Source organism: Zea mays, chromosome 9 (assembly GCF_902167145.1).
Source record: "Zea mays cultivar B73 chromosome 9, Zm-B73-REFERENCE-NAM-5.0, whole genome shotgun sequence".
Classification (NCBI taxonomy): domain Eukaryota; kingdom Viridiplantae; phylum Streptophyta; class Magnoliopsida; order Poales; family Poaceae; genus Zea; species Zea mays.
The window spans coordinates 25,416,496-25,439,762 of record NC_050104.1 but is presented as its reverse complement, the minus strand read 5'-3'; the positions used below and the strand labels follow the sequence as shown (position 1 = coordinate 25,439,762).

Here is a 23,267-nt window from a genome sequence, read left to right as displayed (position 1 = left end):
ATCCTGAATGGCTTGCCAACCCTGTGTTTGTGAGAAAGAAAGGAGGGAAATGGCGGATGTGTGTAGACTACACTGGTCTAAACAAAACATGTCCGAAAGTTCCCTACCCTCTGCCTCGCATCGATCAAATCGTGGATTCCACTGCTGGGTGCGAAACCCTGTCTTTCCTCGATGCCTACTCAGGGTATCACCAAATCAGGATGAAAGAGTCCGACCAGCTCGCGACTTCTTTCATCACACCCTTTGGCATGTACTGCTATGTTACTATGCCATTCGATTTGAGGAATGCGGGTGCGACATACCAAAGGTGCATGAACCACGTGTTCGGAGAACACATTGGCCGAACGGTCGAGGCTTACGTCGATGACATCGTAGTAAAGACGAGGAAAGCCTTCGACCTCGTCTCCGACCTTGAAACGACATTAAAGTGTCTCAAGGCGAAAGGCTTAAAACTCAATCCCGAGAAGTGTGTCTTCGGAGTCCCCCGAGGCATGCTCCTGGGGTTCATCGTCTCCGAGCGGGGCATCGAGGCCAACCTAGAGAAAATCGTGGTCATCACCAACATGGGGCCCATCAAGGACTTAAAAGGAGTACAGAGGGTCATGGGATGCCTTGCGGCCCTGAGCCGTTTCATCTCGCGCCTCGGCGAAAGAGGCCTACCTCTGTACCGCCTCTTAAGGAAGACCGAGCGCTTCACTTGGACCCCCGAGGCCGAGGAAGCCCTCGGAAACCTAAAAGCGCTCCTTTCAAACGCACCCATCTTGGTGCCCCCCGCTGCGGGAGAAGCCCTCTTGATCTACGTCGCCGCTACCACTCAGGTGGTCAGCGCCGCGATCGTGGTCGAGAGACGAGAAGAGGGGCATGCATTGTCCGTCTAGAGGCCGGTCTACTTCATCAGTGAAGTACTGTCCGAGACCAAAATCCGCTACCCGCAAATCCAGAAGCTACTGTACGCGGTAATTCTGACGCGACGAAAGTTGCGACACTACTTCGAGTCTCATCCGGTGACTGTGGTGTCATCCTTCCCCCTGGGAGAGATCATCCAGTGCCGAGAGGCCTCGGGTAGGATTGCAAAGTGGGCGGTGGAGATCATGGGCGAGACAATCTCGTTCGCCCCTCGGAAGGCCATCAAGTCCCAAGTCTTGGCAGACTTTGTGGCTGAATGGGTCGACACCCAGCTTCCAGCAGCTCCGATCGAACCGGAACTCTGGATCATGTTTTTCGACGGGTCGTTGATGAAAACAGGAGCGGGTGCGGGCCTGCTCTTCATCTCACCCCTCGGGAAGCACCTCCGATACGTGCTGCGCCTCCATTTCCCGACGTCCAACAACGTGGCCGAGTATGAGGCTCTGGTTAACGGGTTGCGCATCGCCATCGAGCTAGGGGTCTGACGCCTCGATGCTCGTGGCGACTCGCAGCTTGTCATCGACCAAGCCATGAAGAACTCCCATTGCCGCGACCCGAAGATGGAAGCCTACTGCGACGAGGTTCGGCGCCTGGAGGACAAGTTCTACGGGCTCGAGCTCAACCACATCGCCCGACGATACAACGAGACTGCGGACGAGCTGGCTAAGATAGCCTCGGGGCAGACAACGGTTCCCCCGGACGTCTTCTCCCGAGACCTACACCAACCCTCTGTCAAGACCGACGACACACCCGAGCCCGAGAAGGCCTCGGCTCAGCCCGAGGCACCCTCGGCCCCCGAGAGTGAGGCACTGCGCGTCGAGGGAGAGCGGAATGGGGTCACGCCTAATCGAAACTGGCAGACCCCGTACCTGCAATATCTCCACCGAGGAGAGCTACCCCTCGACAGAGCCGAAGCTCGGCGACTGGCGCGGCGCGCCAAGTCGTTCGTCCTGCTGGGTGACGGGAAGGAGCTCTACCACCGAAGCCCCTCAGGCATCCTCCAGCGATGCATATCCATCGCCGAAGGTCAGGAACTATTGCAAGAAATACACTCGGGGGCTTGCGGTCATCACGTAGCGCCTCGAGCCCTTGTTGGAAACGCCTTCCGACAAGGTTTCTACTGGCCAACCGCGGTGGCCGACGCCACTAGGATTGTACGCACCTGCCAAGGGTGTCAATTCTACGCAAGGCAGACCCACCTGCCCGCTCAGGCTCTACAAACAATACCCATCACCTTGTCGTTCGCTGTGTGGGGTCTGGACCTCGTCGGTCCCTTGCAGAAGGCACCCGGGGGCTACACGCACCTGCTGGTCGCCATCGACAAATTCTCCAAGTGGATCGAAGTCAGACCCCTAAACAACATCAGGTCCAAACAGGCGGTGGCGTTCTTCACCAACATCATCCATCGCTTTGGGGTCCCGAACTCCATCATCACCGACAACGGCACTCAGTTCACCGGTAGAAAGTTCCTAGACTTCTGCGAGGATCACCACATCCGGGTGGATTGGGCCGCCGTAGCTCACCCCATGACGAATGGGCAAGTAGAGCGTGCCAACGACATGATTCTGCAAGGACTCAAGCCACGGATCTACAACGACCTCAACAAATTCGGTAGGCGATGGATGAAGGAACTCCCCTCGGTGGTCTGAAGTCTGAGAACGACGCCAAGCCGAGCCACGGGCTTCACGCTGTTTTTTCTAGTCTATGGGGCCGAGGCTATCTTGCCCACGGACTTGGTATACGGATCCCCGAGGATGAGGGTGTACGACGACCGAAGCAACTGGACCAATCGAGAAGACTCGCTGGACCAGCTGGAAGAGGCTCGGGACATGGCCTTACTACACTCGGCGCGGTATCAGCAGTCCCTGCGACGCTACCACGCCCGAGGGGTTCGGTCCCGAGACCTCCAGGTGGGCAACTTGGTGCTTCGGCTACGACAAGACGCCCGAGGGCGCCACAAGCTCACTCCTCCCTGGGAAGGGCCATTCATCATCACCAAGATTTTGAAGCCCGGAACATACAAGCTGGCCAACAGTCAAGGCGAGGTCTACAACAACGCTTGGAACATCCGACAGCTACGTCGCTTCTACCCTTAAGATGTTTTTAAGTCGTTCATACACCTCGTTTACATACGCCAACAAAGTCTAACCATCAAGGAAGGGTCAGCCTTGCCTCAGCAAAGCCCGACCCTCCCTCGGGGGCTAGAAGGGGGCACCCCCTCTGCGTCAAAATTTTCCTCGAAAAAGTCTTTCTGCCAGAACATCTTTCGTGCTTTTCGACTACTTCGAAAGTGGGATCCTGAAAACGACGGAGTACACACAAGCAGGCAAGGTCGACCGAGCCGAGGGACTCCTACGCCTCCGGGATACAGATACCTCACTCATCACCTTCTGCGATAAGTAACTCACGCTCGGATAAGCGATTCCGCTGACCGAACAAGTCTTAACGCTCGAAAACTTTTCTGCCGAAATGATTTTTCGTGCCTTCTCGACTATATCGATAACAGAATCCAACGGACAAGTAAGAGTACACGTAAGCGGCAAGGCTGACCGAGCCGAGGGACTCCTATGCCTCCGGGATACGGATACCTCACTCATCACCTTCTGTGAAAAGTAACTCTCGCTCGGACAAACAATTCTGTTACCGACAAATAAGTCCTGATACTCGAAACAAGGGGAAAAGAAACGCAGCTCTACAACACGACGACGGTATGTTTGGGCCTCGGCGGCCGCCAAAAAACATACGCACACTACAGATAAACTATCCCTGCAGGTTCAGACATCAATAGGGGGAGCAGCAGCACCCTCGGCATCGACTCCACCTTCGGCAGAGTCCGACCTAGCCTCGGACGGCGACACGGTCGAAGGATCTCCACCCCGAAGAAAGATGTCAACACCGCGCCTGGGCCATCGTCGCCGGGTCTCCTCCAGGAACCCGACCCGAGCAGACAGCTCGACCGGCCGCTCCGTAGCCTCAGCCAGCTGTCCCCCAAGGACATCAGCCTGTCTCATGGCCTCGGCAACCCGACTCTGGCGTCGGTCCCGCCAGTGGACGGCCCGGCCAGGCTCCGGTCGACGAAGCTTCTTTTCAAGCCAACTCTGCCTCTGTCCATGCTGACACCGCTGCCTCCGGCTCCGGCTCCGGCTCATCGCAGAGCGGCCGAGGGTTTCTTTAACTAAGCAAGAGAAGCCTCGGGCGGCAAGGCCGACCGAGCCGAGGGACTCCTACGCCTCCGGGATACGGATACCTCACTCGTCACCTTCTGCACGAGGCAACTCACACTTGGTTAAGCGGTTCAGCTAGCCGACAGGCGAGTCCTAGTGCTCGAAATGAGGAAGAAACACGGCTTCGCGCCAAAATACATACATGTTCAGGCCCCGACAGCCGCAATGAACAGACACCGGCACTCAAGGTGCCATTACAGACAGAATTCCGGTTCCACTCCTGCGGGTATGAACAACCTCCACATCGGAGAGCCTACGGGACGACAAACTCCCGGTGACTCGCCAGCGACCTCTGCAGAAGCAGCGATGGTCCCAGGACGGACGCTGTCGCCGGAAGGCTCTCGTTCGCGTCCCCACTCAAGGGACGAGAACCAGATATTAAAGCCAAAGAGCCGGAGGTCGGTCCGCAGGTGGCGTTGACAGTCTCGACGGCGGAGAAGCTTTCTCCAGCTGCCACCACCTCAGCACCGACGGCGGCGTCCACCTGTCCACCAACACCGCACCAGCGAGCGTCGGCCGCCCCAAAGCGCACCGGCAGGTTCTCACTTCCGTCCTCGCCACGAAAACGAGGACATAGGACAGAATGTTGCACCCTGGCTGGGCAGCAACAGTTCGCCTTCCCCGGCATGGCTGGAGGGTGCCTCCTCCGCAGAGCTGGAGGATGGTTTCCACCCCCAGAAGCTGGAGGAAGAAGCAGGACGCCGACCCGTGCGGGAGGTGGAGCTCCGGCTCAGCTCGCCCTCCGCCCCAGCAAGGATGATGAAGATCCTTGAAGCTGAGGGCGGGGCAGAGGCCGCAGCCCGGCTTGCTTCTCCCCACCATCGAACTGGTGGTCACCGTCTTGGGTGACCACCGGCGAGGGGATGCAGCCGGGCTGCCTGATGAAAATCCTTGAAGCCGAGCGATGGCTGAAAGGTACCAACTTCCGCGAAGTTGCGTTCCTCCAACGACGACAAGATGAAAGCAACGTGGGCGCTCCCCATCTGGGGGCTCGGAAGGTGGAAGGACGCGATGCATGAGGAGAGTGCGAAGACATGGTTGCCATCCAAGGGGGTCGCCCTCCTTTTAAAGGCGACTCTCTCCACTTGCATCCTCAGCCGTCGCGGACTGAGTCTTCACCAACACGCTCCAAGGTCTTCCCCCTACGACACGGGGGCTGGGTCCCACGCGTCATGCAAGCTGGCCTAGGGCAGAAGAAGCTAAACTGCCACGCGCAGAGCGCGTAACTGCCCAGCGGTTACAAGCACTCCTCCACTTTCGCCCAGACCGGCGGGTGAAAGGGTGGACCGCCATGCAGGCGGCATGCAACCGCACCAAGGGGGCGCACCCTTTCGACTTCGACGCGTCCAGCATGGAGGCCCAGGCCCACACGTCATGTAACCGGCGCGCCGATTACTACGTGCGGGAAACTGCACCGCCACTTGCGCCAGTACCGCGCCTTCTCGACTGCGGAACCGGTGCCGCGACTCGAGGCAACCCTGCGCATGGCCCAACAGTGCCAACCGAGCACATCGATCACGGGTCAGTCAGCCGCGGGAGAAGGCGCGACGGTCGATATGGCCAAAAGTGGGCCGACAGTAATGGCGGTGGCAGGCGGCGGAAGCAGCGGTCAAGTCGTCTGCAGGCTCACGTCCCCTCCTGGGACAGCGAGAGAGCCCTCTCCCACGGCGTGAAGACGACGCGCCCGTGTTCCGTTCCTCGAACGACTCGCGCACGCACAACGGCTGCCCAGCGAACCACTCGTCTCGTCGCATTAACTCTGCGGCAGGACAGGCGACACCTTTGGCAGGCGAAGCAGGCGACGCTTCACCTCCGCCATAATGACCGCGTCAAAAAAGGTGCGCCACGTCGTTCGATTTCGTATCCTTTTCCTCTTCCTCTTTCTCTCTCTTGCTACAGGGACCGGGAAAGGGGATACTCCGAAAGGGATCCTTCTCCGCGAAGGAAGCGGGCCCCGAGCCCTCCTACTGATCAGAGGTTCGAAGGCTGGCCCCTCGGAAGGGTTCGACAGCCGCCTCAGAGCACTCGAGCTCCGCGCCCACTACTGATCAGAGGTTCGAAGGCTGGCCCCTCGGAAGGGTTTGACATCCGCCTCAGACCACTCGGGCTCCGCGCCCACTACTGATCAGAGGTTCGAAGGCTGGCCCCTCGGAAGGGTTCGACAGCCGCCTCAGGCCACTCGGGCTCCGCGCCCACTACTGATCACAGGTTCGTAGGCTGGCCCCCGAAGGGTTCGACATCCGCCTCAGAGCACGCAGAGCGAGGGATGACTCTGGGTACGTCCGATACATGGCCGAGGCTCGGGCTACGCTCCCGAGGTACCCTAGGACATTTCCGAGACCAGCAGGAGCGATTCTGTAACGGAATCCCATCAGAGGGAGGCATCGAGCCCTCGGACCCTATCAAACGGGACCGGGTCCAGCAAATCACCTGCAGGTACTTTTGGAGCGCGCCTCTGGGCCACTAGCCGACCCTTATCGAACGGGGCACGGGCGTCCACTCGGATCACCCGTTAGCAACTCACTGGAGACACCATGTTCGGCGCCCTCTGAGGGCAACATGGCGCTTCCCCCCTCCTCCTTGCGGAAAGGCGACGCAGGAGCGTATGAAAAAAGCCGAATCAGTCCTTGACTGTCCTCTCGCTCTGTGCGGAGGCTCGAGGGCTACTCTCGCAAACCCGGCTCCGGCCAAACCGTTGACAGCGTCAACATACCAGCCTGAGAACTCGGAACCTGACTATGCACCCGGGCTACGGTCAGTTTGCATGAGGGAACAACCAGACCGGCCGAGGCACCACGAAAGGCATTAAGACCTCAAAGGAGTCAAACCACTCCTCCGAGGCCTCGGGGGCTACACCCGGCGGGTGCGCTCGCGCGCACCCACCGGAACGAAATGCAACCGAGAAAGGCCGGTCCCCTTGCAAAAAAGTGCGACAAAAGCCTCCAAGCGAGTACTAACACTCCCTTCGAGGCTCGGGGGCTACTGTCGGGGACCATAATTAGGGGTACCCTTAAGACTCCTAATATCAGCTGGTAACCCCCATCAGCACAAAGCTGCAAAGGCCTGATGGGCGCGATTCAGGTCAGGGCTCCGTCCAGTCAAGGGACAACGATCTCGTCTCACCCGAGCCCAGCCTCGGGCAAAGGCAGCCGACCCAGGAGGATTCACGTCTCGCCCGAGGGTCTCCTCAAGCAACGGACGCACCTTCGACTCGCCCGAGGCCCAGCTCGGGCAGGCTTCGCGAAGAAGCAACCTTGGCCGGATCGCTACGCCAATCGACCGTATCGCAGGAGCATTCAATGTAAGGATCGCCTGACACCTTATCCTGACGCGCGCTCCTCAGACGACAAGGCCGAAGTGACCGCAGTCACTTCGCCCCTTCACTGGCTGATCGCAGTCACTTCGCTCATTCAATGTAATATTTAGTTTATTTGGACTGTCTCATTATTCTATGTTCTCTATGGATATATACATTCGCAGTCAATTTGTTATTCATTTTGCCATTTATACAATCGTTATATGTACATAGTGATATTAGGTGGTTTAGAAATGATCTATATATTGTTCTGATTAAACTGAGTTGTTCATTCTAAATTCTGTCCGATTTTTTTGAGAAAAACGAAAAAAATCGAGAAATCCGAGAAACACGTTTTTCGGTGAGGTCCGATTTTTTCTGCTACCGGTAAGGTAAACCCTGGTTCTACCACGCGACTAACTGAGCCGCCGACGCCAGGCCTCCACGCCGCATCCGCGTGACCGCGCCTCCGAGCTCCATAGCCCCGGGCCGCCGGCGCCGGGCCATCGTGATCTCGTCCGCCTCCCAGCATCGACCGGACCTGCCCGCAGCCCGCGCCCAGGCCATCGCGCCGCCGACCCGAGCTTCGCCAGGCGCCTAGGCCGCTCGCCCGCCCGGCCGGCAGGACGACTGGGCGAGCTCCTCCCCGCGGAGGCGGGGACGGCGGACCCGCCCCCAGGCCGAGTCGCCGAGCTCCGTCCCGCGCGGGCGCCCCCCTGCCCAGTCCCAGCCGCCCCGCTCCTGTCCCGGCCAGGCTCAGCTCCGCCCTGTTCCGGCCTCTGTACAGCATCCAGGTCTGCGCCTACGCAAACTGTGTTATGAATTTTCTTTGTTCGTCGTCGCGTAGTAACACCTTGATCTTGGCGCGTCCTCCGCCACTGCTGCCACCGTCACTTTGCACAGGCACGACGACGCGAGACGAGATGGCAGGCCTCGAACGGCCTCGCCGCCGCCCTCCGCCAGACCCCGTCGCCGTGCTCCGGGGCCACCGCGCCGCAGTCAACGACGCCTGCTTCCACCCCTCCCTCCCCCTCCTCTTCTCCGGGTAACCCCTCCGGCCCTCCCTACCTCTCCCCGCTCCCCTACCTCTGCAGCAGCGAGCACGCACTCACGCACGACAACCTGTTTTCTGTACCACTTGTGTGTGTGACGTATGCTCTTTGGTGCTGCTCGTCCAGCGCGGCCGACGGGGAGCTCAGGGCCTGGGACACCGCGAGCCACCGCACCGCTTCCTCTGTGTGGTTCGACACTTCTGCTCTTGTGCTCTCTGCAGCCATGAGCGATTTAGTTTTGTGCCAGATTTGGTGTGATGGCAATTGCATGATATTTTTGTAGGGCTCATGCTGGGTCGGTGGGAGTGTATTCTGTCGCTGCTGGTGCTGGACTTGGCAATAAGATAATCAGGTGACTGGATAGGAGCCATTTAGTTTGTTATTGTCCGTTTTTTTGGGAGGGGGGTTGCACAGAAGTTTATGGTGCTCTTGTAAACAGGCTACTTGACATGTTCTGTTGTGGTGCTACAAACTTGTAATGACAATAATTCATGTCTGAACATCAATTTCTTAACATAGATATGCAGAATTGGAACTGTACTTGAAGGGGATTCTTCAACTTCTCATGAATTTAGGATTAATTTGGACTAGATCCTGAGGAGAAAAGTTACTATGACTGGACCATGTATCATAATAAATAATATGTGTTCCAGACAAGTAGATAGTGTCTTTAGTCTTTACATTGTTGACTGTAGATGGAAGAGCTGTTAGGTGCAGCTAGGGCCTAGGGGTGACAATGTGCTCTAAATTTTACACTATAAGATTTAAGGATTGGATCGGATTAGGATCGAGCCCTATTTTTATTTATTTTTAAACTAAAATTTATTTAGGGCCCTATCATTTTGTGAAGAATCATTTAGATCACGATCCATTACCACCCTTAGGTGCAGCATATTTTGAGCTGCCCATTTTTCTGTTTTGTTGATTTTGATCAACATGTTTGCTTTTCATGTTGATGCAGCCAGGGCAGGGATGGGACTTGTAAATGTTGGGCGATTGAAGAAGCTGGGCTTTCAAGGTATCATTTGCTCACGCTATTTGAGTTCAAAAAACAACTCATTTTTCTTCAGGAGAGGCAGGTGCACACATCTACTTTTTTTTTCAAATGAAACATATGACCTTAAATTTGAAGGATTATCTACTATCTAGTGAAAAATAAACTCTCATGAATGTAAATGAAAAGGGAAAACCTCACATTTGTCACACACACATACGTAGGCAGAAAATATTGCTAAACTTAGAAGACATATAGATGATTGAATTCATTACTTTTATTTTTTACAAGACAGCTTCCAACCTTAACCCTGAATGCATAACTACTATCATCAGGTCTTTAGCCCTCTAATGTCAGTTATGTATGCAAATCATATTCTGTAACTACCCTCTGATCATCAACTACTGCATCAACACATCATCTTACTGATCTGTTGGTTCTTAGTAGATTTATGGTTCATGTGAGATTTGTGTTGTATGGATTCATGTGGAATTATATCCATTTTATTGACTTCTTGTAGGAAGCCACTACTTACAATCAAAACAAGTACATACCATTTCTGCAAGATGTCACTGGTGAAGTCTTCTTTTACACATGCCACTGAATCTGGCTCTAGCAGCTCAGCTAGTGACGTGGAACCACAAATAGTGCCAACTGAAAATGCAGAATGCCATGGTGTAAACCCTACAATAGGCCCCCAAGAACATGATCAATGTATCGAGGCAACACTTAAACCGCTCTTGTAAAGTCAGATAACTTTTTTTTGGTGTTATTGACCTTAACAACATTTGGGTTGGCTAGGCACTACCTCTAATGGGCATAATATGCTGGCAATTGCTGGTCAAGAATCCTCTCAGGTTAGTCCATAATTATGCAGCCTTTTGATCGAAATTGACGTATTATATGAAATGAATGATATTAGTACCACTAGAAAGTAGAGAATGCTTGGATGAGCTGTGCAACACAACAATCTCTATGATCTTTTTTATTTATTGAATGCCTTAGTTTTGTTTTCATTCTGTAACTCAAAGGAGGAAAAACTCTTCAGGTTGAGCTTTGGGACATTACAAGTGCTAGAAAGATCGTAACCTTGCCCCAAACATGTAGTGCCAATGCGACAGATCATCCTACTAAGAAAAAGGGTTAGTTTTTCACTTTTCCAGCTGTAATTATTTTGAGTATGACAAAGCACCAAATGCAGGTTTGAGTCTAGTCGAGTATGTTGATCAAGTACTATTTTTCTTTTCTTTGTAAATCCTTCAGTTATTGCACTCCTATTTTTTAGCGCTAGTCTCTTCATGCATTATGGCAGTACTAAGAGCTGCACTATGTAAAATTATTATGCACTGGTTGCTGGTATATATAATTGATTTTGGGGATAAGACTTTTTTCTCTTTTAGGATTTATGGATATGGTTTAGGATGGATCCCTGTTCCATAATATGACACTATAATGTGGTCCATAATATGAGACTAGAATATGGCATTGCAGACTCATAACATTCCCTTTCAAACTGTTATGGTATTATTTGTGCTCTAATTAACATACACACAAACAAACTTATCCTGTTTATTGTAGGACTATGCATGGCTGTGCAAGCTTTCATCCCCCATGAATCCGCAGGCTACGTAAATATTTTGTCAAGGTTAATATCAATATCAAGCTCTCTTTATCCAATTTGCCCATGGTACATTCAAAAGTTGAGTACTAAATATGGTACCTTAATCTTTAACCTAACCACATCTTTTGTCCATTCTTGGTCAGCCAGTTAATTACTTGATCTAAGAAAGAATCTGTTACGGTCGGTCACCAATATAGGCGTCGACCACAGGTCACATGCGGCCAGAGAGATTAGATAAGGCTTATCTAATAGAAGAGAGATTATCTTAGTATTAGTTAGATAAAGATGAGAGATTATCTCAGGTTAGTTGGATACAGCCACGGCGCCCGTGCGCCGTGATCTCCAGCCCCTTCCATCTCCTCACCCCTATTCCCTACGAGACATCCCCGGTAGTATCAGGAATCCTATCAGAATCACATCATATATGATTCACTAGAAATCTTCTCCAGTCATTTTGTACTGATACTGTTTGCTGAACTTCAGTTTGAATTTCCCCTAAATACGGCACCTTGATCGCTAATGTAACCACATTTTTTTATACATTCATGTCTGCTAGCTAAGTACTTAATCTAAGAAAGAATCACATCACATATTATTCACGAGAAATCTTCTCCAATCATTTCTTATTGTATATCTTGCTAAACATTAGTTTGATTGTTCCCACTGAAGTATACTAGCATTTCCAGTTTACATAATGGGTTAGTAAGTAGTAACAAAGCTCTGGATTTATTGAAACTAGTTATGAAGATGGAAGCACTCTTTGGTGGGATGTACGAAAGCCTGGATTACCTTTATCTTCAGTGAAGTATCATTCAGAATCAGGTCTCATGCAGCTCCCTCTTAGTTTTTCATTCAACTTATATTTTTCAATAATAGTTACATTTATATTCCTTTGATGGAATGAAACAAGGCATGATCTAACAAGTTACAGGTGTGCAGCTTTATCCATTGCTATTGATGGATTTTGCAATGGTGGAATCTCAGGAGGTGCTGATGATAAAGTAGTCATGTTCACGCTCGACCATCCAAAGGTTTGCTTATCTCTGTTCTGTCATGGAAGATTTACGCATCGATTAATTTTTCTGTATCAAATGAATGTGCAACACTGTGTGCTATGTGTTAGACTTTATACAAGGTTTGTTAATGGCATATAGACCATGTTACTGTGTCGCTATTCTGGTGTTAATAATTAAAAGGTTTTGCAGCTCATCACAAACATCTTCTTGATTTGAAGATGTAGTGTTTTTATTCCGTAGGAGTGCTTGGAAGTGTTTGGCCTGTTGCCTCGTTTTGTTGATACGATATTTCCTTCCGGTTGCAGGGCACATTTATTCTTAGGAAAGAAATAGAACTCGAGCGACCGGGTATTGCTGGCACAGCAATTCGTCCAGACAACAAGATCGCTGCAACCGCTGGCTGGGATCACAGGTTTTTCTCTGTTTTCATGTTTTTTAACTGTTTACTAGTTGTAGCAATCTAACCCATTTCTGATGGATTTTGGACTTGTGTGTCAGTAATTAAATTCAATGTTAATGTGGTTCGGGTGATCCTGGATGCCCAATGTCATCCCTTCTAGTTGTTGTTGTTGTTGCATCTGTGACCTTTTCGGTGGTTTTAACCTTGCAGGATTCGAGTGTACAACTACAACAAAGGAAATGCTCTAGCCGTGTTGAAGTATCACAGTGCTTCGGTATGCTACTTGTCCATCTGATTGCGTTCTGTATTTTCTGCAGGCATCTAATGTTAATACTTTCTTCCTCTTCGCAGTGCAATGCAGTGACCTTCTCATCTGACTGCAAGCTCATGGCTTCCTGCTCGGCGGATACCACGGTTGCGCTGTGGGACCTCTATCCCCCAAAACCCCAAAGCAAAGCGGACATCACAGAAACAGACGAGGCCTCCTGCTAGCTCATGTAGTTTGGGCCTTCCTGATACCTTCTGGCAGAATTTTGGAGCTTCCGTGCAATGAAAATCTGAACTTGTCGCAACAGTGCAAGCGATTTATTCTTTTTCGTCAAAGAAAAGAGTAAGTTATGATGTGCCTTCCACAGGGAAACGCAAACGTATGCATGCAACTGTTGTTAGGAACGGTTCTCTTGATTTCTTTATTTTTCATTGAAATTCTACTCGGTTTCGTGGAACAGTTGTAGTGTCTCAAGAGCATGAAATTGATTTAAAGGCAAGGCAGTTGAAGAACTGACTCTTTGAATACTCAGATGATTGATTTGAACAAATTTCTGCAAATTTCCAGTACACTGTACACCTACATTTGCTACTGTTCGATCCAATGGCAGTACTGAACCGGGATGCAGTTCTTGCTGTTGTGCATGTCCAGGAAAGAGGGTATCGTATCCCAATGTTCCATGTAGTTGGGGGGTTCTATTGCTAGAAAAGAACATTAGTCCTTGCTGACTCGGTGACTCCAATGCGATGCGAGCCCATGAACGACGGTCCTAACCTTCACGCGCAACAGCCGCAATCGCCGCTCGTTCTAGTTCTTTGGCGTCGGCCAGCCACGGCCGCCTCAACGCCGCCGTATCTTCAACGTCACTTGCGGCATCCGACGACGGAGCCGAGGTGCCATCGAAGGTGCCGTCGAACGGCGCCTCGCAGAAGGCCATCGCGGCCACGAGCCTCTCCACCGGCCGCTTCTTCGCGGCTGCGGCCAGCCTCGCCTGTGCCGATGACGCCACGTCTCCGCCGGCTCCGGCCTCGGGGACGTTCGTTGCGCAGGCGCGGCCTCCGGCGGCACCTGACGACGGGGACCTTGTGCCGTCGAACGGCGCCTCGCAGAAGGCCACCATGGCCGCGAGCCTCTCCATCGGCCACTTCGCGGCCAGCAACGCCAGCCTCGACGACGCCATGCCATACCCGCCAGCCTTGGGGACGTTGGTCGAAGATGAGCTGTTCCCGGCGGCAAGCGAGGACGCAGGCGAGGTGCCGTCGAACGGTGCCTCGCAGAAGGCCATCATGGCGACGAGGCTCTCCATCGCCGCTTTCTCGAGCCTGTTCGAGTTCGATGTCGATTGGTTTTGGTCGAGGATGAGACGCAGGCGGCAGGCAGCGTTTATATATGCATATATGGACGCCCATAGCTATAGTTTGTTAACCTGGTTTGGATTCCTGCTCGGACATACTCCGTACGCCTCAATATCGTGCGGACTCCTAAGCAGGTCCGTAGTTGTAGCAACAAACTTGTCTGCTGCAGAGTTTCTTTCAGATTTATCACGTTTCAGTTAAGTTCAGATTAGATCGATAGGTATAGAATCCTGTAAGGATTTAGTTTTAGTTTGCCAGGTTGTTTGCCGAGTCAATTCTCGGTATAAATACCTATGCCTCGTTTCCTTCAGATGACTTAAATGATTGCAATGATGAAGTCACTATTGTAGACTTCGCTTTCATCGCCTGGCAGTCAATTACTCCCACTGTTTTCTTTTTTTATTTGTCACGGCGACAAATATTCAAGGGCGGACTGTATAGAGAGAGGTGCATAAGGCTACTCTAGTGCAAGCATTGAGGGGACATTTTTTTTGGCAGAGAATGCATACAATTATGGCACTCAGTAATTCTTATGAGTAGCTGGGGCTAAAAAAATGAAATGACTGAATGATTGAGTTTGTTCGTTTTATTTCCTATGATGATGTCTATTTTTTAGAATGAATAACCCGTTAAAATAATTTCTTTCTCGGTAATTCTTCTTTTTCCGTAATGTCAATTTTTTTAAGTGACAACACCTAACTGGCCCATTCAATTTCAAGCATTTGAATTTGGAATAAAAAAGTATAAAAAATCGTTGATGTAAACTTAGGCATGTTTGGTTGATATAACCTACAAACTCACCGAGATTGAGCGTCTTTGATGTGACGACGGCATGGATGTGCAGTGATTCCTTGAGGACTAGTTTGGGAACCAAAAAATCGGAGGGGATTAGAGGGACTAAAATTCTCTCCTTATTTAAAATTATATAAGAAGGAAATTTTAGTCCCTCTAATACCCTCCGGCATTTAGATTCCCAAACTAGCCCTGATGTAAACTTAGGGTCTGTTTGGTTGGAGTTATAGTAAACGCAAACCGAAATGGAATTAATCTGTAACGAAATACTATGGTGCTGTTTGGTACGTTGATTTAGTGCCGTAATCAGTTAACAGAGTAATCTATTACCATTGCTTTATGTTTGATTAGACTATACCATAAAGGATTGCAGTGGGATGCAATACCAGCCAATTCAAAATCATTACCGTTGCCTTTTGATTGTTAGCCAATTCCAATCCTTCTTTTTGATCCCACGCTGCAACCAAACATAGACCGGTAACCGTTTACAATAAAGGATAGCAGGTGCAATAAGTTCCATTTCCATTACCACTACCGGTAGAGCGTGCTGATAACGTGTTAAGAACTATGTTACCACGGATCACCAGATCCGCTCCCTTCCCTCCCGTCAACAGTAGAGGCGCAAGAAGCTGTAGAGAACCCGTCTCCCTTCCCATAAGTACGACAGAGGAAACACACGAGACACATGATATAGGGTTGGGCCTCTGGCCTCTTTCTAATCTCTGTATTATGAGGGGTGTACAGGTTCTTTATATAGAGATGTGAGACCCCTCAAGGGCAAAGCAGGTATTTGCCCAAACGAGATGCTATGGACCAGAGCCAACTCCCATGGCGGCTGGCGCTCCCGGTTGCTAGCCGTACAAACCAAACAAAAACAATGGTGTTGAAGTGTGGCGGGAATGGTTATAGACCAAAATAGGCCCGGACCAAACACCGTGTTAAAAGGTGGAGAGAATTGCAGGCTGGGTGCTGGGCTTAGCGATGGGCCTCGATGACGGGTTGGAGAAACAGCGCGGCGGGTTGTCGAAGATGTACGGCTAATTGCTGAGGTTCCACGCCAAAGATATGTAGTGTTCTTAAACTTTGGGCCAAATCTTAGGGTGGACGGTGGCCCGTTTGGCCCACCCATGTTGCCTTCTTTCTGACTGGAAAGGGAAGCAGATAGTACAGAGTGATCAGAATTCATTCACTCAAGCCGTCCTTCCGTTGGTTTGGTTAGAGAATACACTCCTTCCAGGTTAAACTATTCTTTTCCATCCGCTTGCACTCCTCCTTCCAGGTTAGAGAATACTACACTGCTCGTCCCGTACGTTCTGAAACAAGATCATTCGTTTAGAGCTACTTACGTATCTAGACAAGCACTTCGTCCAAATACAAATACGCGGCTAGATCAGCTCCTGCCTGACGGAGGAGGAGTGCATCAGCGCAAGAGACGGCACTAATAATAATATAGCTCGATCTCCCGTTTCAGCCTTCCAACAGCCAACAGGGGTAAAGGTAGGTAACGCAAGCACAAGTAGGTATGCGACGCTTCAACGTTTCTTTTCTTTTATATCTAGCTGCATGTATGCAGGTTCTTTTATTCAGAGTCACTGACCAGTCTTTCTTAGCAGACAGCAGCAGATGTCATTATCTCAAATTCACCGTCGCTATTGCTACCAAACCAAACCATCTTTCTAGTAAACAAGCACACACACACACGTGTGTGGCGGTAGTCAAAGCCTGCGAAGCTTCACAACTGTCCCCGAATCCCGATCACTTCTCCGGACTCGTGTACAATCAGAACCGGTCAAAGCGCTCGTCTCCTGTCCCGGAGCTAGACGTAGCGGTGTCCAGGTTCAGACATGGCAGGCGCCGCAAGAACTGCGCGCACCAACCGAAACGTTTCTAAACTATCGTCAGCAAGAACTGCGCACGGCGCACCAACCGTTCCAGCTCTGTCCGGAAACGTACTGATCTCTCTACCCCCCCCCCCCCCCCCCCCCCCCCCCCCCATCCCAGGTTGGGTTCGTGTCACCTCTGTTCGTCGAGCTGCAGCTGGAGTGTGGGACACTTGGACTGGACCGGACCGGACCGGATGCTGAGCTTTTTCAGATGCCCCACTCGACTCGACGACCGGTTCCTTGTACGGACTCGGACTTGCCCGGGCGGCAAGGAAACGTACGTTGCAAGAGTTGAGATGTCTGACGCCGCAACTGCGAAGTAGAGTTCTCCTCTTTATTTGTGGAGGAAAGAAGCACGACATTGTTCTCCTATAAGCATGAGAGGTCCCCGGATAACGATGCTGACATGCTGTGCTACTAGTTTTTTGCTAAACAAAAATGACAGCAGGTTAAGCACACACGTGCGTGCCCTGCCCTATACCATCAACCTAGAGACCATGCAAGAACTCGAGGTTCGCCGTGGCCGGGAAAGATGGCGTTGGGATGAGAAAAGATACAGTGAAAAGAAAGAATGAAAAGATTTGTGGTTACGTCCGAATGAAGCCAATCTTCTTCTTCTTTAAGGACGAACGAACCACCATCTCTGCAACACGATGGTAGTAGAGTTGGTGGCAAGCAGCCTTACACGAGCACTTGTACTGCTAGAAATATACACGTACTTGTTTTAATTTGAACACGAGATCACTTTAACCAGGTCTAGTCGGTGCATTTTTTTTCTGATCCTTTTCTTCTATTGGAATCGAGATATACACATCTCCCAGATTCAATAATCGTTCAAGTTTAATTTTTAAGGCTAGCTTGTTTATGTTTTCCCCCTCTACATTTTAGCTCTAAACTATACAGCTAAAGCTTTACATAAATAGTCTAAAGTTAGCCCATCTCATGTTGGATTTATAGCTTAAAATTGATATAAAGTGTTTGAAATCGTTGAGAGCTCTAGAGTGTAGACGAAGATAAAGTGTTTTAGGTCTCTTATAAGAGCACTGAAGTTTGGAGGGGTGGATCCAGATGGTGGGTACTTATTCTACCGACCTTTGGCAACTGGTACCTTCTGCCGTAACCGCTGAATTAGACGAGGCAGCATTAGCCTCCTTATTCGACCAGCGTCAACGCGCGGTGGTGCATTCCATTCCATTCCATTGCATCTGAACCGAACTGGTAGTGCTGCTGGACAGACGATCCGATCCGATCCCCGGTGAACGGGACCGAACAAACAATGGGCATGGCAATTGGCACCCCCAGCAGCGACAGGATGGACACCACACCAGCATATAAAGTGTCGACAGGGGCAAAGGACTAGGAGGTTCTCCTACGATCTTGTTCTTCGAGAGAGCTGAGATGGTCAGCTATCCGTCACCCAGCCCAAGTCATTCACTCCCAGATAGATGCTGAAAGGCACGGCGACGGCGAATATGGGGCACGACGCAACGTCTGGTCTGCCTAGTGCGGTCGAGAGCACCCAGTGCCACTAGCTCAGCTCCCACACGACGCAACGCAGCAGCGGCGGCTGAAAGAGAGAAAGAGCATTGAGTACCTGGGGGAGTGAGGGCCTGAGGTGAGGTGAGGGGGGAGGGGAGGAGCTGGGAGCTTGGCATGTGTTCGTGCCTCTCTGTCTCTGGAGCCGCTGGACAGGATCACGACGGGGTCGGCAGGTGTTGGATCTGGAATCTCTCACACTACTGTCACACAGCGAACGAAACAAGTGGACCGTGGAGGGAGATGAGATGAGGAGGAGATGGGCGCCGAAAGGCCAGAGCCGACGAGTGGTCACTTGGCCCCTACGCTATCCCCTCCCTATCCTGTCCATCCGCCTCGCGCATCGCTACCACGGCTCTGCACTGCGTGGCTGCCTCTCTACCTGTGCCAACCGCCAACCATCTCTGCCTGCTCTGCTCTGGGAGCTAGTAGTAGACAGTAGATCTGTGCGAGCCATCCGGAACGGGGACACACCACATGCATGCTCCGTCAACGGCCGAGATCGCCAGCAGGTGTATGCATGCATATTTCAGGTTCATGAACTTTGCACTGCTTATTACTCATCCGATCTTTATCTAATAATCTAATCCATGCCGTATGCGGCGGCCGGCGGCTGAATGTATGCGGCGAAAGTCGTAGTATAACCGACTCCCGGGCGGCGCTCACCTACCGCGTCGCAGGCAGCCCCGGTCTCGGTGCTCCAGCTCGAGCTCACAGCATCTGTACCAAATCCAAAAACTGCTCATAAATTCTGGAAGACCTTTTCGTCCTCGTCATCTCGCAACACATGCGGCAAAGGCAGACGCAGTCGAGCACGCACAGCAAGGAAGGAAGCAAAGCCCAGCCCGCCAGCGTCCCCACACCTACCGCTCCGATGACGCTGACACGCGCGTCAGGTAGCGTCCCAGAGCTGCGTTTCAAATCCGCCGCGGCCCACCCGCGTGACGTCCGAATATCTCGGGGTTTATCCAGAGAGATTCCGGCGCTCGGGGCCGTGACACCTGCCCCCTGCCCACGACGCGACGATGGAGAAGAAAAGAGAAAGCGACGACGTCGAGACGAGAGGAAGGTGTTCTCCGGTGGCAGCGCACCACGCAACGGGAGAGCGGAACCGACACAGCAACAGACAGAATGAATTCTTGAAAAAACGAAATTTCCAGTTAAAGAGAAACTTGCTATTAGTTTCCTTCAGATTATTCCCATGAAAGAGAGAGAAAAAAAAGGAAAGGCGAACAGTGGACACTGACGCGTTCGGAATAAAAAGGTGGCGCCAAACAACTCCGGCGACGACGAGACACCCGACGACTACGACCACGACACGATACAACACCGGGCGGTGGGGGTTATTATGTAAACCAACGCCGGCCGGCCACTGACAACTTCCTGGCGACGGACTCGCCTTGTTTCACCCGGGGCGGGCGGGCGGGCACGTCATCAGACGGTGAGCCCGCGCATGAACTCCCACTCCTCATCGTCTTCCTCCTCGGCGGCGCCGGCGGCCGACCGCTCCGAGTCGCTGCTCTCGCCGCCGGACATCACGGCGGCCTCGGGGTCGAACACCAGGTACGGCATTGCGCCGAAGGCCCGGGCGAGGGCGGCGGCCGTGGCGCCGTCGGTCCTCTGCTTCAGCACCTCGTACATCACCTCGGGCTCGTGCTGCATCGCGCGGAGCACGTCGGCGCAGGACGGGCCCGCGGCGGCGCGCGTCACGGCAAAGCAGTGGGGCCCGTCGCACTGGGACACGCGCACCACGCTGGGCCCGCCGAAAAGGTTGTGCAGCCCGCCGAGGGCCTCCTGGTAGGCGCCCCCGAGGAACATGCCCAGGTAGTAGCCGCGAGTGGCGTGGGTGGGCAGCTCGTGCAGCGGCAGGCTGTGCCTCCCGCCGATGAACTCGCTCACCTTGCCGTCGCTGTCGCAGGTGAGGTCCGAGAGCACGCCGTCGACGGCGGGCCGCTCCTGCAGCCGCTGGATCGGGATGATGGGGAACTGCTGCCCGATGGCCCACATGTCCGGCAGGGAGGTGAACACGGACAGGTTGATGTGGTAGGTGCGCGGCGGCTCGGGCGCGCCCATGCCGCGGGCGACGAGCTCGCAGAAGGCGTCCACCGCGGCGAGGTGCTCCAGGCCAAGGACCCCCTCCTTGAACTGCTCCGCGGACCGCCGCTTCAGCTGGTCGGCGTACAGGCCGCACGTGTCGTAGTCGCCGCGCACGGCGGCGGCCATCACGTTGCGGTAGTCGGCGCGGCAGTCGTCCGTGAGCTCGTCGAGGAGGTAGGCCGTGGCCGCGTCCAGGCGTCCCGGCGCCGTAGCCGAGAAGGCCTCGAACACCAGGACCGAGTGGTGCGACACCAGCGCGCGGCCGCTCTCGCTGCAGATGATGGGGTGCTGCACCCCCTTGCGGTCACACACGCGGCCCACGGCGGCCACCACGGCGCCCGCGTACTCCTCCAGGCTGTACGCCACCGACATGTCGGTCTGCGCCGAGTGGGTCCCGTCGTAGTCAATGCCGAGGCCGCCGCCGACGTCGATGACGCGCATGTCCGCGCCGAGGCGGGCGAGCTCGCAGTAGATCTGCGCGGCCTCGCCGACGCCGTCGGAGAGCAGGGCGGTGGTCGGGATCTGGGAGCCGATGTGGAAGTGCAGCAGCTGGAGGCAGTCGAGCATACCGATGGCCTTGAGCTTGGTGACCACGGACAGTATCTGCGCGGCGCTGAGGCCGAACTTGCCCTTCTCCCCGGACGTGGAGCCGAAGTGGCCGGCGTGCTTGGTGCGCAGCTTGGCGCGCATGCCGACGACGGGGCGCACGCCGAGGCGGCGGCTGGCCTCGACGACAATGTCGAGCTCCTCCTCCTGCTCGAGCACGATGACGGTGTTGAGGCCCATGGAGCGCGCCATGAGCGCGAGCGAGACGTAGCCGTCGTCCTTGTACCCGTTGCAGATGAGCAGGGCGTCCAGGCCGCCGCGCGCGGCGAGGCAGCTCATGGCGAGCAGCAGCTCGGGCTTGGAGCCGGCCTCGAGGCCGAACCCAAAGGGCGCGCCGAACTCCACAATGTCCTCGACGACGTACCTGTCCTGGTTGCACTTGACCGGGTACACGCCCTGGTACCTTGAGCCGTAGCCGGTGGAGCGGACGGCGTAGCCGAAGGCGGCGTTGAGCGTCTCGACGCGGTGGCGCAGGACGTCGGGGAAGCGCACGAGCAGCGGCAGCGGCAGGCCGAGCCCGCCTCCGGCGCGCGGGCCCGCGGCCTTGGCCACGACCTTGGCCAGGTCGATCTCCTGGCCCGGGAGAGTCGCGGCGCCGTGCGGGCGCACGGCCACGTCGCCGTCGTCGTTGACGAAGAAGTAGGGCGCGCCCCAGCCGTCCACGTTGTAGAGCGCCGCGGAGAGGTCGGCCGACCAGGGGGCGGCCTCGGCCGCGGCGGCGGGGCCCACCACGGGCGGGGCGGGGAAGCGCGCCGCGTCGCAGGACGCGAAGGCGTGCGCCACGGGTGTCGCGGCGTCGACGGCGAGCGCAGGCATCTCGTCAAACAAAACCGGAGAAGTCCACAGATGGAGAGAAAGATAGAGAGAGAAAAAAGGAGGTTAGCCTTTCTGTTTTTTTTTGGGCGGCGGGTAAATTTTCTGTTTTCGGTGGCGTTAGCTGGGTGCGGACGGAGGAAGAGAATCCGACGAACAGGGGGGAGTCGATTCGATTGGGATTTGGGATTAGCTACCGGCGGCGGGAAGAAGGAAGGAATCAAAATGACAGTATACGAAATAAGCTAGAAGAAAGATCAATCGATAAGAAGAGATGAATCGAAATCGAAGGGGGTCGAGATCGACCGTCCGGGATGCCAAAAGAGGAAGTTCTGGAAGGGGAGGTAGAAGAAGTCTAGGACGGGATTTTGGATCCTGTTGTGAGGGAGGGGGCTTTGAAAGCCGCCGAGGCCGGAGCCCCGGCTACCCCCGCAAACGGAGCAGGCGGTGGGGGCGCGCGCGGCGGGGAGGGTGTCGTCGCCGGAGGTGGAGCCCGGGCACCCCACGCCGGCGGTCAGGAGGAGTCGGGTGGGGGCGGGACGGCGGCGGCGGCTATCGGGCGGGGTGGCTCGCTCGCTCGCTTGCGGTGGGCTTTTGTTGACGAGGAGGGCGAGGCGGGCGGCGGCCAATCGGAGAACGGACGGACGGGACGGGAGGGCGAGATGCGGAATGGGCGACTGCGCGTCGTGACCGAGGCGAGGGTTACGGTGGGGCGCCGAGGCCTCTTTTATAGCGTCCGCTGCCTCCGGTGGGCCCGCTCACCCGCCAGGAGCGTCTCCCTTTTGTTTTCCAGTCCCTCGCTTGCCTTTTGTTGGTGGCGTGGTGGCTCTCTCTTTCTCGTGGCTCGTGGTCGTGGCTGGCTGGCTGGCGTGCAAGAACCTCTCTCACCACTAGTCACTCACCTCTCCCGCCCCCCCCCCCCCTGGTCCGTGGGGTAGGTGTGCGTTTGACCCCGACGGAACGGGCCCAGTCGTCAGCGGGCTGGGCTGGTTCAGGGAATGCTCGTCCGCTCGTGGCCTGGGATCACTCCCAGCCGCTGGCGCCCGGGTCCATGTGGCGTTACCGTTTCAGTGGCGGTTGTTGGGTTGGATGCTAGCGGGCGGCTACCTCGAGGTCACGCTCTTTGATCCCTCCCTTGTTCCGTGGTGGGTGGCTGCGGCCGCGAACGAGGGGGGCCGTAGGATCCGGCATCCGGCGGCGGGGAGTGGCCCCGCGGGCGCGAGATCGGACTTGTTCCTGGTTTTGTATGCAGTTTACTCATGCGCCCGCCCATCTGGGATTCGCTGCGGCACTGCTGGCTGCTGGCTGCTGGCTGCAGTGGGTGGACGGGGGCCGGGGCGCGGGCCGCGGGAGCACGACGACCGCGTGACTGAGGCGTGGGCGGCGGCAGGGATTCTGCTGCGTTTGAC

At 54.2% G+C, this 23,267-nt stretch overlaps 3 protein-coding genes across 8 annotated transcripts; 1 reads left to right on the top strand and 2 right to left on the bottom strand.

The window, feature by feature from the left end:
• The first annotated feature begins 7,819 nt into the window (after positions 1-7,819).
• On the top strand, positions 7,820-13,336 carry LOC100281713 (uncharacterized). 6 transcript variants are annotated; one of them, XM_035962252.1, is made up of 14 exons: positions 7,826-8,219; positions 8,329-8,470; positions 8,604-8,666; positions 8,761-8,829; positions 9,439-9,552; positions 9,992-10,185; positions 10,273-10,328; positions 10,520-10,613; positions 11,050-11,116; positions 11,832-11,914; positions 12,032-12,123; positions 12,414-12,520; positions 12,719-12,782; positions 12,860-13,336. In XM_035962252.1, the coding sequence occupies exons 2-14, from the start codon at positions 8,349-8,351 to the stop codon at positions 12,998-13,000; spliced, it is 1,266 nt and encodes a 421-aa protein (XP_035818145.1). In that variant the 5' UTR covers positions 7,826-8,219; positions 8,329-8,348; the 3' UTR covers positions 13,001-13,336. The 6 variants fall into 6 exon arrangements, with proteins under 6 accessions (XP_035818147.1, XP_035818146.1, XP_035818149.1 ...); NM_001368085.1 differs by having other exon boundaries at positions 7,846-8,219; positions 9,439-9,495; positions 12,860-13,306; XM_035962254.1 differs by lacking the exon at positions 8,604-8,666 and having other exon boundaries at positions 7,820-8,219; positions 9,439-9,495.
• Positions 13,313-14,130, bottom strand: LOC100278286 (uncharacterized). Its single transcript, NM_001151609.1, is given in 1 exon segment — positions 13,313-14,130. A coding segment is annotated over 1 exon segment (537 nt). The 5' UTR covers positions 14,083-14,130; the 3' UTR covers positions 13,313-13,545.
• Positions 14,131-19,495: 5,365 nt separating this feature from the next.
• Positions 19,496-22,544, bottom strand: LOC103638134 (arginine decarboxylase 1). Its single transcript, NM_001323076.1, has one exon. It carries the CDS (start codon positions 21,859-21,861, stop codon positions 19,777-19,779), a length of 2,085 nt encoding a protein of 694 aa, NP_001310005.1. The 5' UTR covers positions 21,862-22,544; the 3' UTR covers positions 19,496-19,776.
• Between the last annotated feature and the right edge of the window lie 723 nt (positions 22,545-23,267).